The 18,659-nt window shown below is 48.5% G+C and overlaps 4 protein-coding genes across 4 annotated transcripts in view; all 4 read right to left on the bottom strand.

Moving 5' to 3' along the window:
* LOC310832040 (uncharacterized protein) overlaps positions 1-7,534 on the bottom strand; it is a 40,397-nt gene extending 32,863 nt beyond the window's left edge. Inside the window, exons 1-7 of the mRNA XM_083713372.1 lie at positions 7,456-7,534; positions 5,235-5,320; positions 4,426-4,580; positions 2,466-2,596; positions 2,169-2,293; positions 1,006-1,176; positions 179-286 (exon numbers count right to left, since the gene is read on the bottom strand). Coding sequence (XP_083569498.1) covers positions 179-286; positions 1,006-1,176; positions 2,169-2,293; positions 2,466-2,596; positions 4,426-4,580; positions 5,235-5,316 — 772 coding nt within the window. The 5' untranslated portion in view covers positions 5,317-5,320; positions 7,456-7,534. The remainder of the gene's footprint in view (positions 1-178; positions 287-1,005; positions 1,177-2,168; positions 2,294-2,465; positions 2,597-4,425; positions 4,581-5,234; positions 5,321-7,455) is intronic.
* The window catches only part of LOC310832095 (beta-4C adrenergic receptor-like), a 685,807-nt gene that overhangs the window by 229,073 nt on the left and 438,075 nt on the right, over positions 1-18,659 (bottom strand). The window lies entirely within an intron of this gene.
* On the bottom strand, positions 14,782-17,727 carry LOC310832161 (leucine-rich repeat-containing protein 26-like). Its single transcript, XM_083713789.1, has 2 exons — positions 16,904-17,727; positions 14,782-15,564 (listed from the first exon to the last, which is right to left on the bottom strand). Exons 1-2 carry the CDS (start codon positions 17,571-17,573, stop codon positions 15,293-15,295), a joined length of 942 nt encoding a protein of 313 aa, XP_083569915.1. The 5' UTR covers positions 17,574-17,727; the 3' UTR covers positions 14,782-15,292.
* LOC310832041 (uncharacterized protein) overlaps positions 17,387-18,659 on the bottom strand; it is a 38,625-nt gene continuing 37,352 nt past the window's right edge. The window contains exon 32 of the mRNA XM_083713373.1: positions 17,387-17,457. The gene's annotated coding sequence lies outside the window, so the exon portion shown is untranslated. The remainder of the gene's footprint in view (positions 17,458-18,659) is intronic.

The raw sequence follows: 18,659 nt of genomic DNA, 5'->3' as shown, positions 1-18,659 counted from the left end.
TGCTTGAGTTGAGATTCCTGCATTACAGGGGGTTGAGTTGGGGTCCCTTCCGACTCTACAAATCTATGATTCTAGTTTTTATGCAGTTCTGGATGGCAACCAAGAGTTCTGGCACAGAGAACCAGCTGTGATTCAGGACCCTTCTGTTCAGGAGCGATCATGCTTGGAGTCAACATACCCAGATGCCACCGGAAATAGGCTGGGGGGGCTGACGAGTCGCTCCACCTCCATGAGGTGCCAAAGCGCAGCCCGATCCACATCTGCCAGCCGTCCTCAGGAAAGGCATCTGGGGAGGAAAAGGAGAAACCATCACAGATGTTTCTTGGTAAGGATTAGATGGCCAGCTCCCCGCACCCTCTTCCAGTGCAAAACCATCACTACTACCTCCCAGTTTGAATGGGGACAATAAATGCCACCATCTCATAGAATCATAGAATTGTAGGTCTGGAAGGGACCCGAGGGTCATCTAGTCTGACCCCCTGCAATGCAGGCATACACAGTTGTCCCATACAGGGATCAAACCTGCAACCTTGGCATTATCAGCAACACACTGTACCAACTGAAGAGGAGGAGGAAGAGAGTTATTCTGAGGGCGGCATTTGGGTACAGGTGCTCTTTTAAGTTTTGAAAATCTCCACTGTTAGTTTCAATTTTTGCTGCTTTGGACTGTAAGCATCTTTAAAGGGGCATTTGCCCAGGAAAGCAGCCCCCCAAATATTTAAAATATAAAGAGATAAATGGCAACAGCCATCCCCCAAGGGCACTTAAAAAACTAATAAGAAGCACATATCTCAATTGGTAGAGCATGAGTTTCTTTATCTCTGGTTCGTGGGTTCAAGCCCCGTGTTGGGCAAAAAGGATTCCTGCATTGCGGGGGTTGGACTACTAGACCGATGGTCCTTGTGGCCCTTTCCAACTATGAGTCTATTATTCTAAGAGGAGCCCAGCTAGATCAGCCCAAAATGCTACTGTCTTGGCTACTGGTTTGCTGCTTCCATCCCTCACCTGACAGGAAGGTGTTCTGCTCCTCATCGCCAACAATTGCGAGGCCCTCCCCAGATTCCTGGCAAAAAGACTGGGCCTCTCTCCACGACCTCAGTTCCCGGAAGGATGGGAAATGGAAGGCGTAGCAGTGGGAGCGGAAGGGCACTTTCCTCACGGAGCCAGGGAGGGCATCTAAACAGGAAAGGCACAAGGGGAGAGAGAGAAAGGTACAAGAAGGTGCAGCTATGAAGTTGGTGGGCAGGTCCACATTTTAGATTAATGTAAATGGTGAGCTCCCCACACTGCCTTTATTTCCCCTTCATCCACCCAGCCTTCTCCTCCACACTTTCTCCTCCTGAAATCCAGAGATCCCCTTTGCACTTCCCCCAGCAGGGCTTTCGACAAAATCCCCCATGATATTATTGTGAAGAAGCAGGTAAAATGTGAGCTGGACGAGGAAACTGTTAGATGGGTTTGTAGCTGGTTGCCTGGCTGAACCCAAAGTGTGCTCATTAATGGTTCCTCGTCATCCTGGGGGGAAAGGGGGGCTGCCACAGGGCTCTGTCCTGGGTCTGCTGTAGTTTAACATCTTGGATGAAGGAATTGAGGGGATGCTCATCAAATTTGCAGATGACCCCAAAATGAAAGGGGTAGCTAATGCCACAGAAGACAGAATTGGGTTTCAAGATGACCTCAATGGATTGGAGAACTGAGGCCAAACTAGCAAAATTTCAACAGGGACAAATGTAAGGTTCTGCCCCTTGGTAGGAAAAACCATCTGCACAAATATAAGATGGGGGACACCTGGCTTACTAGTAGTACATGTGAAAAGGGTCTAGGGGTCTTAGTGGACAACAAGCGTAACATGAGTCAACAGTGTGATGCACAGAGGAGAGGCCTGTCAATGGCTACTAAGTCTTGAAGCGTCAAGGGACCCCTCCCATGCCAGCCCTGGGTGCTGGGGAGGTAAAACCCAGCCAGATGGGCAGGATATAAATACTACTACTACAACAACAATTACTACTACAACAACTACTATTAAAATTAGCGAGGGCTACTGGGTTTGGCTCTCTCCATTTCTCCATTCAATAGCAAAATGCAGTATTTCTATAGCCTCCCTCATTATGCCTCCTGCTGGCTGCTGAATGTCGAGGCTGGCAAGGAGACACCCCCTTTGCTCTTACCTGTCATGGGCATCTCACAGATGAAGGAGACGTTGGCACCGCAATCCCAGTCCCTCCACTGGCCAGCGTAGATGCCCACGAGCTGTGTGCAACGCTCCTTCTTGGGGTGGCCTTGGAGCCAGTTTCTGATAAAGCAGAAAGAGTTCAAGATCCAAAGCAAAGAACTTGCTTCTGGTCTCTTAGCAAACCACTTTGATAGCTCCGTCGGCAGAGCAGGAGACTTGATCTTGGGGTTGTGGCTTGAATCCCCACACTGGAGCCCTCTGCCATCAGAGCCACGCATCAAGGTTCTCTTACCTGTACCAGCTCTGCGATAATGGGGTCCCATCCACCCAGGCGAGCTGACTGCTTGCCTCTCGCCATGCTAACCCGATCCAGTAGTGCAAGGCATTTTCCCGGGTGCTGTCTGAGAGTTCCGTCAGGAACATCTGTGCAAAGGCAGCATAATAAAATCACAGAATCATAACATTGTCGAGTTGGAAGGAACCCCAAGGGTCATCTAATCTAAACCCCTGCAATGCAGGAATCTTTTTGCCCAATGTGGGGCTTGAACCCACAATCCTGAGACTAAGAGTTTCATGCTCTCAGATTGTTCTTTGCTGAAAGAAAATTATATGAAGGTGATGTATAGATGGTATATAACTCCAGTGCAGTTAGGTAAAATGTATAAAACCAGTTCAAATGTGTGTTGGAAGTGTAAGGAAAAGGAGGGGACATTTTATCATATGTGGTAGGATTGTAATGAAATTAAAAAGTTTTGGGAAATGATATATAATGAACTGAAGAAAATGTTCCATCTAACATTTGTTAAGAAACCTGAAGCATTTCTGTTAGGGATTGTAGGAAAAGACCTGCCAAGGAAGCTGAAAAATATCTTCATGTATGCAACAATGGCGGCGAGAGTCTTAATAGCACAAGGATGGAAGAATGAGGAAACCCCAACTAAAGAACTATGGCAAGAGAAACTGATGGACTATGCAGAATTGGCAAAATTGACACATAAACTATGGGACAAGGATAACTGTGACTTTAATGATGAATGGGAACCTTTTACAAAGTACTTAAAGAAACAACAAAGTGAACTGGACTCCTTGGCAGGTTTTGAATAAACACTCACAAACTTTTTATGGACTATAACCAGCCAGATAAATTAAGGATTTATACAGTTTTGTAATATGCAGAGAATAGTATTTGTAGAGAAACCAGAGACTGGAGCTGAGGGAAGTCAGGGGGGAGGGGAGGGTGGGTTATTTTATGGGGGGAGGGGGGAATGGGAGGAATTAAGGATGATATGTATTAAGATAATATGTTTTGTTTAAATTTGTAATAAAAAATATTTTTTAAAAAAAGAGTTTCATGCTCTACCGAGTGAGTTGTCCTGCAGTGGGAGCAAAGGCAGGCAGCATAACTTTTGCCACTTTCCCAACGGTCTCTGCCAGGGACTTCTACAGGAAAGGGGCCATGGCTTGGTGTTAGGGCAATTGCTTTGCATGCAGAAGGCAGCATCTCTGGGTAGCGCTGGGGCAGCGTCCTTGCATGAAATCTTGGAGAGCTGCTGCCAGTCAGCGCAGACAATGCTCAGCTAGTTGCACTAGCTGTTTATGTTCCTGGGCTCAGGAAATGACCTAGCCAACCTGGGACTCAAGAGCCCTCATTGGGTGCAGAATAGAAAAGGGTTCTGAACAGTGTTAGAAATTCGCCAGGTGCCGGGTGCATTTTGCAGAGATCTCTTGGTTCGCCTCCTCCTCAGTTAATCCCTACAACGACCCTGCGAAGTAGGTTAAGAGTCTGTGACTGACTCCAAGGTCACGCAGTGAGCTTCATGACTGGCTGAGTGGGGAGTTGAACCCTGATCTCCCAGCTCTTGGTTCAACTCTTCAACCAGTACAGCACACTGGCTTCCTCAAGAAATTCTGTTATGGGACCACTCTATCAATTAAGTTGGTCAATAAATATGGGGAAAGCAAATTGTCACTTTGAGAAGGATCTGCAATATTTTCCTTGAAGCTTGAATCCCCACCCCCCTTTCTGGATTTCTTTGATTGGATGTTTTAGTGGGTTGTCAACCACTTTGAGATTTTTCCTTTAAAAGATAAAGCAGAAATGAAACACGGCACCTAGAGCACCTGGCCATTGCCATACCTGGGTCAGATCTGGATTCTATGCCAGGCAGTCATCCTCAAGTGAGGTTTCCCTCGCTTCCTCCCTCCCAAACTAAAGCATTCCCAGCCTGCAGCTTGCAAAATCCGCCTCTTACCTGTTTGTGGTAATCCTTGATGACAACCAGGTCTGCCTTTTGGTCCCTGCAGAAGACTCTGGCTTCACTCCAGGACAGAACAAGAGAGCCAGCTGGGATGTAAAGGCAAAGCTCATTCCTGTACAGGATCCACCTTGGGGGGCACACCCCCAGCACTGTGTGGAAAGGAAGGGTGGCATTTTCCCAATCAGTAAAATGTTAGCTTCTTGTTGCTAACTTTCAAAACAGTAGCTTCTTGTTCCCACCTCTCAAAGCTGGGGATTTGGACAAAGGAGGGAAGGGGCATGTCAGGTGGTGTTCCTGGGCACTAGAAATGCTTTTGGGTTGGGTCTGCTTGCTGGTCTGGGAACCACAGAATGATAGAATAGGAAGGGACCCTGAGGGTCATCTAGCCCAACCCCCTCCATGACAGATGGCCATCCAATCTCTGCTTTAAAACCTCAGTTGAGCAAAAAAGAACAATAACTCCAACTTCCTGCATTGCAGAGGGTTGGACGAGATGACCTGTGTGGTCCCTTCCAAATATATGATTCTATTATTCTAAGGAGAACTGCTCTTGCTGGTTACAGACAGCCTTTATCTCCTTTGCCTTGGCAGCCTAACAGTTTGGAAGGGTTGACTCTGACACCTAGGACTTTTGCTTGCACACACACACACACACACACCCTCATAATTTTATCCACAGATAAAATGATTCAGAATTTGCTCAGTTGCGTCCATAAGAAGAAGAAAGAAAAGCCAGGGCACTTGAAATAAATATTGTGATCTTCCCACTTTTTATCTCTTGTCTTCCTCCAGGAACTTCCTACCAGAACTGGCGAAGAGCAACCCCAACACGACTCGGACTATCTTCTGATACATCTCTGATCTCCTCAGAGCCGCTGGCCCCATCACCCTAAAATCGAAATTACATCACAGTTAGTCTTTCTCTGGGATAGGAGATCTCCATCGCCTGCCGGGACATGTTCCCAACCTTGTCAAGGAACAGACTGCATACTGGTCTTCCTCATGCCTTCAATTCAATGCTACCAATTCATGTGGTAATATAGCAACTTTTCTGGTATCTGTACCCAGCAGTGTTCAAAATTCCCCAGGTGAGTTTTGCAATGGGCAGAGGTCCAATTGTGACCACGTGGAGATCTCTGGGCACCAGGTTGGCAACTGACATCTCCATCTAGCTGGTCCCTCCAGCTTTCTTAAGGATGTAAGCAGAAGAGCTTATTTATTGCATTTTTATCCTACTTTCCCCTCCAAGGAGTACATGGTTCACCCCCCCCACCATAAAAAATCAAACAATCCAGAATAAAACAAATTCAAGCTTCAAAGGAAGTATTTCAGATCCTTCTCAAAGTTACACTTGGCTTTCCCTATATATATTGACTGACTTAATTTATAGAGCTGCCCTGTAGCAGAAAGACTCTAGGAGTGTTAAAGCACCCAATATGGTAACCTTACAAAATGGCCTCTGTGCTCTCACAAAAAAACAAAAACCACATCACACACACACCCAAAAATCCTGCTTGCTTTGGGGTGCCGCCTAGCAACCAATAACTCAAGGCAGGCTTGGTTTAAAGGTTCCAGCCACTAGGCCGAAATGCAGCCTGCCTTTTGTTACCAGTTGTTGCTGCTGGTCATAGATCATAGAATGCTCCCTTGGTCAAGAAGAGAGCAGAATGGTGGCCCTTTGGCAGAATGACCATGTTTTTGTGGCGGACCTCAACAGCTTTGTTCAACATCATCTGGTTAGGGTGGGGAGACAGCTGCCCCTGTTGAATTTCTGCCTGCCAATGCAGGAATCGTTTGCCCAATATGGGACTTGAACCCACAACTCCGGGATTAAGAGTTTCATGCTCTTACCAACTGAGCTTTCCTATTGTCCTACCTGGGGATGCAGGAATCTTTTGCCCAACGTGGGTTTGAACCCACAACCCTGAGATGAAGCACCTCATGCTTTACTGACAGAGCTATCACACCTATTTATCTCTGAAGCAGTATGATTCTGATGCTGAAAATTTTTCCAGTTGCTTTTGCTTCATGAAAGCTCAGTCAGTAGAACATAAGACTATTAATCTCAGGGTGGTGGGACTAGAAGACTATTAATCTCATGGCAGGGGGCTGGACTAGATGACACTTGTGGTCCCTTCCAGCCGTACGATTCTATGATTCTAACGCTGCAATCCTAAGGCTCAAATAAGACATGAGCACCTCACCTAATTGACCCACACAATATTTGGGGGCATTACCATGAATGAATGGTTCTTTTATGCGCTGATAGTGAGATGTCTGAAGAAGGGGAAATGTACTAGGCCGAAAAATCAGTGAACAATGCCTGCATTGACTCGACTGGATGTGTTGAAATCCTGCTTGCGTCAAGAGGAGCAGAAACAACGGAATCTGCTTTAAGTGACCCTGGAGCAGCAGGCTTTGATGTGTTGACTTTATATCAAAAGATTTATATCCAAAGATGGCCCCTTTCCAAGACCAGCCTGTAAAGTGAGAACAATTTGTCATTTCTCAACCTGGGATAGCTCAGCTGGTAGAGCATGAACTCTTCTTCTCTGGGTCGTGGGTTCGAGCCCCGCATTAGGGGAAAGATTCATGACTTGTGGGGGAGTTGGATTAGATGAACCTTGGGCTCTACAGTTCCATGATTCTGAGCTTAACGCTGAAACAAGCTCATAATCCAGTGCTATTCCATGGACTAGGTAGACCACTGTTTCAGCTCTGTTGGTTAGAGCAAGGAGCTGGTAATGCCAAGGTTGTGGGTTTGATCCCCGTATGGGCAACCTGCATATTCTGCATTGCAGGGAGTTGAGCTAGATGACCCTTGGGGGGAGAGGGGGCCAGGAGACAGACATGCGCTCCCCACCCCCAGTCTTCTAGAAAACACAGAGAAATGAAAAGATCAGAGGAGAGATTGGTTGCGTACAGGCGCAGTCTACGATAGCTTGGAAAAAAACCCAGAGAGGAAGGGAAGGCAGGGACCTTCAGTCCTCACAACTGGCTCATTGGGGCAAGACTTACCGGTACTGAGAAGAGTTGCTGGCATCACTAGGACTGTGTAGTTTTAGTTTTTTTGAATGAAGAGTTAACTTCACTGAGACTGGTGTTTTTTATTACACACTTACACCTTACTCAGACTCCTGACATGCAATCAGGACAGCAGCAAGGCATGCAATGTCCTAGAGACTATGATACCCATCTCTACACATAGTCATGAAATGACTCAACAAGTCATACACTTGACCTCCCTGGTATCGCTATGGTAACCCAGTGACACATGGCACCCTTATCTCAGAACAACCGGACATGGGGGATTGGTCTCAAGACATGAGACCATTTAATTTTAACCCATAGTTCACACTGTCCATCAGCTCAAACCCACCCCTGACAGAGAACCCCATATGCAGGAAGATGACAACATCCAAGCAACAATGTGGCCCAGGAGAATGACCTTTAGAGCCAAAAAGGAGAGGCCTAAAGACTATAGGTCTGGCACAACAGCACACCCCACTCTAAGGATGGGTGAATCCCTAGATGTCACCCTCCGAACCTCTCAGCGAGGTGGGACATAGAGAAGGGCCTCAGATGACAAGCACAGGGTCTGGGGTGGTTTGTATGGGGAGAGGTGGTTCTTTAAGGCACTGGGGTCCTGAGCTGTGTAAGACTTTATAGGTCAACCCCAGTAAGTGACACCTTATTATTATTATTATTATTTGTGGATATGGTTACATCAATATTATGAGCCAATATTAATGTTGCCATATCTATGACTACAAAGTTATACTGTGTGTTTTGTTCTTATGCTGGGGTTTTTTACATTGCTGCTAAAAATGGTAATAAATAAAGTGTGGTACTTCCTGGCACACATGCCCTTTGACGTGGACGCTCTTCTAATAAATCTATGCCGCCTTAATAACATTCACATACAGAACGTGTAGCTCAAGCTAGAATTGGGTGTGCCCTTTAGCGTCATGTGTGAAAGCACTTGCCAAAGCAGTCAGAAACTATACTGGGGACAATAGCACATATCACAAAAACTGTTTCTTCAGATTCTTCACCCTGTTCCCAAGCAGTGAGGGAATTTCACTTAATATTCTCCAGGGAGTATCGCATGTGAATGGCATATCTTTAGCAAACACTATTGGGGTCAATAGCATACATTCCTACTCTCTGCTGCATGGATGGGGTATCTGTGTGACCAGGGTCCAGAACTACGGGGGTTGTAGTTCAACAACATCAGATGAGTCACATGTTCCCCATCCCTTTTCTACTAGATAGATTCAGAACCTTTCAATGGTTGCAGTTGAAACTGGAGGAGAACAAAAAAACCAAACACATTTTCCCAAAATCTTCACCCTGTTCCCAAGCAGGTAGTTGTAGTAGTAGTAGTAGTAGTAGTAATATCATTTATATTCTACCCATCTGGGAAGCTTTTAATGTTAATAGGTTATTGTATTCTAGTGTTTTGTTGGAAGCTGCCCAGATGGGCGGGGTATAAATAATAAATTATTATTATTATTGTTATTATTATGGAGAATTGCACTCAATATTCTCCAGAGGAGACAAAGATTCTTGCATGGGAAGGGCTCCTCTTTAGCAAATGTAGTACACAGCAGAGTGGAATTCACTCTGGTCAGTGACTGAAACAAATGGATGGAGTCATTGATTGATTCAGCAGAGTGGAGCTAGCACACTGCACATGCTCAGGAGCACTGCCAAGCTCTATGATAATATATGATCTGTATATATATTCAGGTCCAGGGTTTAGGTCCCAGGCGCTCCCCGTGGAGCTCTGGCTGAAAACAGATGCCCCTTCTCCCCTCCCCTCCCGCCTCCGCTCAGCACCCTGGCCAGCTCCTTCTCCCGCCCGCTACTTCCGGGTCCTCCCCGCCGGCTCGCGGGAGGGGCGGGGCCGGAGAAGGAGGGACGGAGGGAGGGCAGAGCCCGGCGAGGAGCGCCTATATGAGCGCCTGCGCAGTAGCGCTGCGGGCTATTCGAGGGATGGTGAGCGGAGTCGTGTCCGAGCTCAGTGAGTAGCGGCGCCGGGAGGCAGGTGGGGAGGGGAGAAGGGAGGGGGAACCGGTGCCTTCCGGCTATGATCTCGTAAATAGATGTGTGCATTTATGGAATTTTTAACTGGACATTAGTATCCAATTATTATGAATAATAAGCTAAAGGTGAAGGAGCCCTGGACGGATTAAGTCCAGTTAAAGGCGACCATGGGGTGTGGCGCTCATCTCTCTTCAGGCGATTCCGTTTTTTTATAAAAAGAAGTTGCATTGATTTCAAAAAGAAGGAACGGGTTGTTGCAGAAAACTCAGCTTTCCACCCCCGCCCCCTTAAAATAAAACTTTCCCATTGTGGGTTGGGGGGTGAGGGGCTTGAACTGCTTCCGTGTCCCTTCCCCCCGATTAGCAGAATAGCCGATGCAAAACAAGGGGAAGTCATAAGCATTTTCTTAATTTACAGACGGGGTACAGGTTGCAGAATTTTAGTTACCATGCACAGATTTTTTTTTTCTTCAAGTAAGAACCCAACCTTGAAGGGCAGACTAGTCAAGAAAGGCTGCCCACAAATGTACAGATTTTGTATGGTGTTGTCATTGTTCCTTTCTGGGCTTCCAGCCTTCGAAATACAGTGGTACCTCAGGTTAAGTACTTAATTCGTTTCGGAGGTCTGTTCTTAACCTGAAACTGTTCTTAACCTGAAGCACCACTTTAGCTAATGGGGCCTCCTGCTGCTGCCGCACCGCCGGAGCACAATTTCTGTTCCCATCCTGAAGCAAAGTTCTTAACCCGAGGTACTATTTCTGGGTTAGCAGAGTCTATAACCTGAAGCGTATGTAACCTGAAATGTATGTAACCCGAGGTACCACTGTAGAACCAACCATTTCTTTCTGTCCTCGGCAGGATCCAGCTGTGCAGAATCTCAACAGCTAGCCAGCAACTGTGGCAACCCTAAGCCACCTTCCTCTCCATCCAGCTGCGCAGAGTGATGATTGGTTGGCCTTTCTTACGAAGCCCTTTCTCAACCCCCATCAAGCTGTAGAGTGTTGATTGGCAGGCCTTTGTGGCAGTCAGCAAACCACACAGACCTTCTTGCGCAGAGCACTGTTTCGACTTCTTCCCAAACAGCCAGTTTATTTCTCTTTAAAAAGGTGCTGAACACAGGAAGTTGCCTCCCTCTCCTGGTCCGTCTAGCTCAGTATTATGAGCTCTCCCGGGTTTCAGGCCAGGAATCTTTCTCAGCTCTGCCTGGAGATGCCAGTGAAGGTTGAACCTGGGACGTCCTTCAGGCAAAGCAGAGGCTATTCCACTGAGAGCCCTTCCAATGGAATGAACCTTAACTGGATAAACATACTGTATAACTGAAGCTTGGGGTGGTAGATCAAAAGCAAGTTCAAAAGCCAGCACTTCATTCAGGGCCTGGCACGTGCTCCAAAGGAAAAGTAAAGGTTGGAGGATCAGAGAATTGGAATAAGCCCAAAGGACAATATAGTCCAACCGTCTGCAGTACAGAGACTACAGGGTGAAAACACACTGGCTCTCCTTTTAATGGCTGCATTCTCTGTTTTGTGTCTGCAGAGCAATTATTATTCTGCTCACTAAATTATTGACTATGGCCAGTGAATGCCCACTCTGCAACCTGCTCAATACAGACACAAAACATAAATTCTGTTCTTGGGTCCATGAGTTGCAGCAGTGACACAGCCCTTGCTTGCTTCCCACATGGGATGTACCTGCACACCTTTTTACAAGTGGGCTTTTATTTTTAGGTTTTCCTTATCCACATTTACCTTTTGCCCCGCTCTTTCCAGGCACTGATCTGTGCTTTGACACACCGTGTCTGAGCATGGTTTCTGCTTTGTTTCCCCCTGAGCTTTCCCCACAAAACCCCGCTCTTTAAATCTGGATCAGAGCAAATGTCAATTCAGTTTTTCCTCAGATTGCTGTTTGCTTTACGATTGAGCTTTAAAGAGCAAGTTTTTGCAGAGAAAGCTCCCGAGCAAAAAAAAGGGGGGGGGCATGGAGCTTTAAATCACAGACCGTTCCTGGAAAGAGAGGAGGAAGGGTCATGTGTATAAGCCCTTATATTGCACAGATGGACTTCGGAAAGTAAGGAACTGAACTGTGACTCTGTGGAAAGAGAAATGTTTGTGTGTTAGGGTTAACTGGCTGCCAGCTAATGTAGCCAAACCAGTGCAGCAGGGCGACTGCCTTCATACGGGGCTGCCTGCCAAACCCTACTGTCTGCTGTCCACATTCGTTTCTGACTCACCTCTAGTCGTCACACCCAATTTGCTGCAACTTTAAGTCTCTGTTTCCCCAAGGATAGCTCAGGGAGTGCCTGATGCTTCCTAATGTCGGCATTCAGAGTTTCTGAAACCTCAGGGAGAATACCTGAATATGGCAAACTGATGTTTTTTCACCCAGAAGGCTCAGAGTCAGGTGACTGGAGGTGGGATGACGATGAGTGGTCTGAGGGAGAAGAGGGAGAAGACTGGAAGGAGGAGGGGTTGGAAGCTGAAGGGTTAACAGGGTTTAGTAAGCAGGAAGAGAGCAGTCCAGAATCAGGGGCTGGAGAGGAGGTGAGGCAGACTGCTGAAGAAGCCAGGGAATCTCCCCTTCCTGCTGGGACCAGCTCCACCCCCCTGGAACATACAGAGAAATGAAGAGGTCAGAGCAGAGAGGGGCTGTGTGCAAGCAGTTTGTGACTGCTTGGGAAAGACCCTGGAGAGGAGGAGCCTTAGGAAGTTCTGGGAACGCAGGGACCTCCTCGCAACTACTTTGTTGGAGCAAGACCTACTGGGAAGAGTTGCTGGGACCACTGGGACCACTAGGCCTGTGCCGTTTCGGTTTCTCGAATAAGGAGTTAACTTCACTGACACCGTGCTTTTCTTTGTTAGCTGACCTAATGCTTGACTCTAGCTCCTGACAGCTACTGCTTTTAAAACGGCAGCCCTAAGAACACCACCTGCCCCACGGCATGTGCTGGAGAGGTGTCAAGGTCAAACTGCAGCAGCTGCAGGTGGTGTGAAGCGGAGATGGGAACCTGCAAAGGAGTTTGTAGCCCTGACCTGACAGTTGCATGCAGCTGAAGGACGAAGCAGGAGGCAGAAACAGGGAGCGGGTGAGATAGGCGTCCGGAAGGCAGATGGCAGGGACTGGAAACCTGGAAGGGTAGCTTTTCGCCACAAGGGTGCCCCTAGTTTGAATGGTGAGGCCAAATTTAGCTTGCTTTGCCTGAAAGGAAGTGAGGTGGCATCTTATTCTACCCTGCTGCATTCTGACCGCAGCAGATGGCTCAGACTGAGGAAGTGCTGTGGGACCTGGGAGTAATACACAGCAGGAAGTGAAGCAGGACTGGCTATCTGGGCCACAGTGTCCCTGTCCTGGTTTCAGCTGCTATATACAAGACTTCTGCTGCACGGATGCTGTTGGCCTGCCTACTGACAGCACCTCTGAGCATGTGCAGAGCAAAGTGGACCGTGTTTTATTACTTTAAAACTTATCACATGGGAACACGCCTTCCCCAATACATTGACAATTAATTTTAGGGAAATTGCAAGAATGCACCACTTTTCCTGGCTCTGGGAAACATGGGAGCCTATTGTTTCCCAGGGTCAGATTATTTCCTCATGTAGCTCAGCGTTGCTTACTCTGCCTGGCAGTGACGTTTCTCAGCAGGAAGCAAATTTCCTTTTGCATCACCAGCTTTAGACGTACCTCTTTTCTGGCAACCAGTGAATAAAGTGAACTTCCACCCCAAGCATAGAATCCTAGGCAACTGTGCAGCAGACGGGTGGGAATGTGTGCAGAAGAGTAAGATTCTGTCTCTGGTTACCTATTTGGGGGAGCAGCCTTGCATGGGCTCAGCTGCAGGCTGAAAGGGGTCAGCAGCCTTCCAACCTCCAGGATGAAAAGGCAGCCATTTTGCGGTCATCATGGGAGGCATCCAGTAGCCACCTCTGTCTCTAGCACCAGACTAGGCGTAGCATCGACCCACATCCCCATCTAAGGAGCTGGGTGGCGCTGTGGTCTAAACCACAAAACCTAGGGCTTGCTGATCAGAAGGTCAGTAGTTCGAATCCCCACGAGAAGGTGAGCTCCTGTTGCTCAGTCCCAGCTCCTGCCAACCTAGCAGTTCGAAAGCGCATCAAAGTGCAAGTAGATAAATAGGCGGGAAGGTAAACGGCATTTCCGTGCGCTGCTCTGGTTCGCCAGAAGTGGCTTAGTCATGCTGGTCACGTGACCTGGAAGCCGTACGCCAACTCCCTCGGCCAATAAAGCAAGATGAGTGCCGCAACCCCAGAGTCAGTCACGACTGGACCTAATGGTCAGGGGTCCCTTTACCTTTACATGCCTGCCACATCCACCCTCTCCCCTCTATGTTTGTTCAGACCCTAAAGCTCTCCTAAGTGCAACAGAAACTTGTGCAGAGGTGAGTGCTGGCTCAGTCCTCTCTGTATCCTTCCCGTCCTGAGAAGCCAGCCCACCCAACCAGCCATCTCAGAGTCACAGATTTGGGTATGCCACAGGATTGGTTGCTGATCTCTGTGTTCGAACCCTACCTTTTGCTGTAGGCTTGCAGTTATTGGGCGAGTCAGGGGCTTATGTGGCATCATCTCAGAACACTTGCTGTGCCATGCAAAGAGGACAAGTGCCAAGGAAGTTTCTTAAACTGAAGAGAATCAGGTCTCAGACGAAGGAGTTGGCCCAGCAGCTGATAGCTTTATAGCATGGGTAGGCAAACTAAGGTCCAGTGGCTGGATCCGGCCCAATCGCCTTCTAAATCCGTCCTACGGATGGTCCGGGAATCAGTGTGCTTTTACATGAGTAGAATGTGTCCTTTCATTTAAAATGCATCTCTGGGTTATTTGTGGGGCATAGGAATTTGTGTGTGTTTTTCCGTTTCAAAATATAGTCTGGCCCCCCACAAGGTCTGAGGGACAGTGGACTGGCCCCCTGCTGAAAAAGTTTGCTGACCCCTGCTTTAGAGCGCTAGCTGGAAGCTGATTGGGTCCCCTCTGTTGTGCTAGCGGCTGCAAAACACACTCTAGCCAGTGATGGTGCTGACACGCAGCAGAGCAGAAGAAGGGTACTCAGCACTGCCTCTGTCCACAGCTGCTGATGTCAACACTGCTCCACCCAGTCGCATTTCTGTTGGCAAGAACATGAAAAGAGCCCTGCAGGATCAGGCCAATGGGGACCCATTTTGTCCAGCATCTGTTCTCACCTTGGAAAACCCATAAGCAGGACCTGATCACACAGGCCTTCTCCTCTCTTGTGGTTTCCACCAGCTGGTATTCAGAAGCATTTAGTGCCTCCCAACTGTGGAGGCAGAGCTTAGCCACCAATAGCCATGAATTTGTCTAACCCTCTTTGAAAGTCATCTAGGTTGGTGGTCATCACTGTCTCCCAATGGAAGCGAGTTCCACAGTTTAGCTCTGCTGCACGAAGAAAATCTGTCTTTTGTCTGTCCTGAATCTTCCCACATTCAGCTTCATTTCTCTGTCCTGCCTATAATTTCACAAACTTCTAGCATGTCACCTTTGACTCAAGGCTGGCTTGTGATCTTGGGGGTCACTGAGCTGGTGGGGGTCACTTCTTCTAGGGTCAAAGGGTGGGATAGGAGGAAAGGTCCAGAAGCTTGCTGCCACTTCACTGCAAACCTGCCTCCTGTTTTCTAGCTGCACACCCACACTCTTACCCAAGGCTTTCTCACGTTCCCATCCAGGTAAACCCTCAATACCATCAACAAACCAGGAGTAACAGTGACCCACATCGCAGGGCCACAGCGTAACTACACCATAGAGACTGAGGGGGAGTCATCGAAACAGTGGCACTTTGGAGGTGCAGCTTGGCTAGCGAGGACCACGCTCTGCACGCCTTGCCAGGGCGCCTGGCCGGATGGACGACACCTTGAGGATCTTTGCTTGGGCCACCGCTAGCGAGCCGAAGAGGATGCAGATGCAGATGCTGGTTAAGAAGGTGGACGGGCCAATGAGCAGGAAGAAAGCATAATCTTTTACGTTCAGCCAGGGCTCCCGGCAGTGAGCAAAGGACTCGTTCCCAATGGCAGTGATGGGATGTTGGGTGAGCTGTGTGGGACGTTTGCAAGAGACAGAGTCCACCTCTGGAAAAGGGAGAGACACGGAGACTCAGAGCAAGGCTGTGGTTATTGCAGCAGTTGGGGGTGTTGGACCAGAGGATTGCTAACCAACAAGCACAAACCGGTTTAAGATCTTAAGCTGCCTGCCAAAGGAATTAACGTGGATTGCTTGGAGGTTGCTTCTGCTAGGAGCTTTTAGGGAGACCAAGGCACCTGCTGTTCTAAAGTTAGCCAGAAAAGAAATCAAAACAGCAGTGCCATGTGGTGCTTGACAAGGTCCCATAACCTCCATAAAAGTTCATCAATATGTCTTCCACATGATTAATTGCCAAACCGGAGATAGTTGTGACCCCCCTCCCCGGGTGTCTGGCGGGGAAGGAATCTAATTTAGAAATAAAGGTTGTATCCAATGTTAGTCCTACTCAGAGAAGACCTGCTGAAACTAATGTACAGTGGTACCTCGGGTTACATACGCTTCAGGTTACAGACTCCACTAACGCAGAAATAGTGCTTCAGGTTAAGAACTTTGCTTCAGGATGAGAACAGAAATCGTGCTCTGGCAGCACGGCAGCAGGAGGCCCCATTAGCTAAAGTGGTGGTTCAGGTTAAGAACAGCTTCAGGTTATGTATGGACCTCTGGAGCAAATTAAGTACTTAACCTGAGGTACCACTGTACATGGCTAACTTAGGTTCATTTGTTCCAATGGGTCTGCTTTGAACTTTGTGGGATACAACCCTAAACGAACAAACAGATCTTAGTCATTTCTAAAGGAGCTGATGGTGCTATAATAAAAGCCAGTTGCTCCCAGCTGCCCTGCTTCGCCCACCACACACCATGTATTCTTTTTGGCAAGCTGCTTGGGAAACTGAATCCTCCCCCTAAAAAAAATTGTTATGGCTCCAATTTATTTATTTGTTTTGAGAAAATGTGTTTACAGATTAGTATTGCTGGAACTTAGAAGGGCGGTGGAGATAACGGGGGAAAAGAACTGAAAATAAAAATTTCAAACACTTTGAGGTTTTCTGCAATCAAGCAGTACAGTCAACTCTTATCTTACATGGGGGTTACATTTCAGGGATAGTGCATAAAGCCAAAATTGTGCAGAGTCAAAACACAGGTGCAGCAGCTGGTGGAATTGTCAACATCTTTCCCCCCCCAGATACCCATTTTAAAAAAAATGATTAATTATTTTTTTTTGCCAAGCGCATAAAGCTAAATGTGCAAAAGTTAAATGTGCCTACGTTGTGGGTCTACTGTATATAAATTTCATGAAATAAAACTATAAATAATGGTGATCGTTGCTGTTAAAGCCACCAGCTACAGGTGAGCTTTCCAACCCCTTCCCTGTTGAGTCCTGCTCACCTGGGACTTTCTCCACGTTGTCAGTGAGCCACTGGTAGAGGGGCTGGATGGCGCAGGTGCACCCCCAGGGGTTGTTGTGCAGCCTGAGGAAGTGCAAGGAAGGCAGGTTGCTGAAGAGGTCGGGCGAGAGTGAAACAAGCGCATTGCCCTGCAGAAACAGAGACTCGAGGTGGGGCAAGGACCTGAGCAGCTCTGGCTCCAGCGTCAAGAGCTTGTTGTTCCCCAGGTTCAGCATCCTCAGGCTCGGCACGGGGAGGAAAGTATTGGGTTGCAGGACAATCAGGTAGTTCCCACTCAGGTCCAGTTCCTGCAGCTCACTAAGGCCAGCCAGGGCCTGGGGGTGGATGACCCCGAGGATGTTGCTCCGAAGGCTCAGGTGGCGCAGGGCGCCCTGGACGACAAAGGTGCGGTTCTGGAGGGTAGCAATGCGGTTGTAGTCCAGCAGGACAGTGGTGGCATTGGCTGGAAGGTCCTCCGGTACCCAGCGCAGCTTGTGCTCCATGCAGTTGATTTCCCCAGAGGTACAGCTGCAAACAGCTGGGCAGGCAGAGCAGCTGGGGGATGGGTAGAGGAGGAGGAGGAGGGTGAAAGTGGCAAAGGTCTGAAGGCAAGTGCAGCGGGTAAGGCTGGAGCCTGAGGGGAGGACCTGGCTTCTACCACACCAAGCCATGGAGCCGCCTCTTCATGCCCACCCTGACTCCTGGGCCAGGATTCACAGCTTGTGCCAAAAACCTCCCAACCCACCAGCCTTCCCCTGCAAAAGGAGGGCAATTCTCGGGCTCCCCTTCTTAGCAACTGCCCTTGCTCCAGCAGAGTCCTGCATGCCAGCCTTGCTTCTGCCCAGCTATTAACTTGGCTTCTCTTCTGGGTGCAGCTGATGATGGGTGGAGCTTTCGCTCTTCCTTAGCAAATATTTTAACAGGGCAGCCTTGCCTGCCAAGGGGCAAAGCCGCAGCTTCCTCCTGGGCCCAGCCTGTCTCCTCCAAAAGAGCCACACCAGGCTGCCCTGGGATAGCCGGCTCCTGGCTTTGCCTGGCATCACCCCTCGGCTGCTGCTCTCAGGCTGCCCTGGCACATCATGCCAGGCAAGTTAACTGGTTTACTTATTAGTGTGCTTCACCCTGCCCTTCCTCCAAGGAGCTGCTCAGAGCGGCATTTCAGGCTCGCAGCAGGAAGCCTGTAAGGTAAGGTCAGCCTTGAAACACAAGGCCTAGTTATAGCTGAGGGGATTCACACCACAAGAGGTGGGTGACAGTCAGTTTGGATGGCTTCAGGAGAAGGACTAGGCAAATTTGAAGAGGAGGAGGAATGATGCAACAACATGCTCATGAGGCTGGAACCAGGATTCCCAAGGGCCTTGCCTACGCTTGACTCCAGCTCCTGACAGTCAGAGAGGGACTTGGCTGTCTGCTGCAGGGGACAGGACGATGGAGGAAGTGGATGAAAACTCTGACAAAGCAGCTTTTGTTCTGCCATAAGGCGGGCCAGCTACTGGCCCATTTCCAGTTGCACAAGAGGTGCCCCATGGACTGCAGATGCTAACAGCCATGGGGGGGGAGGGGGTGCTTCTGAATAGCCATTGCTGGAAGCCAAAGGAGAGTTGCTCTTGCATGCAGCTCCTGTTTTAGGGTTTCCCATTGAGGCATCTGGCTGGCCAACCGGAGTGGAAAGGTGCCACAACTCCCTCCCTCTTCAAATGGGACACCCAAATTTGCCACTTTGCCCTGAGCCCCTGCTTCTGGGAAGGGGCCCATCC

This window comes from Podarcis gaigeae (assembly GCF_964106915.1).
Source record: "Podarcis gaigeae genome assembly, chromosome: 15".
In the NCBI taxonomy this organism is placed as follows: Eukaryota; Metazoa; Chordata; class Lepidosauria; order Squamata; family Lacertidae; genus Podarcis; species Podarcis gaigeae.
This window is presented reverse-complemented; position numbering and strand designations above follow the sequence as displayed.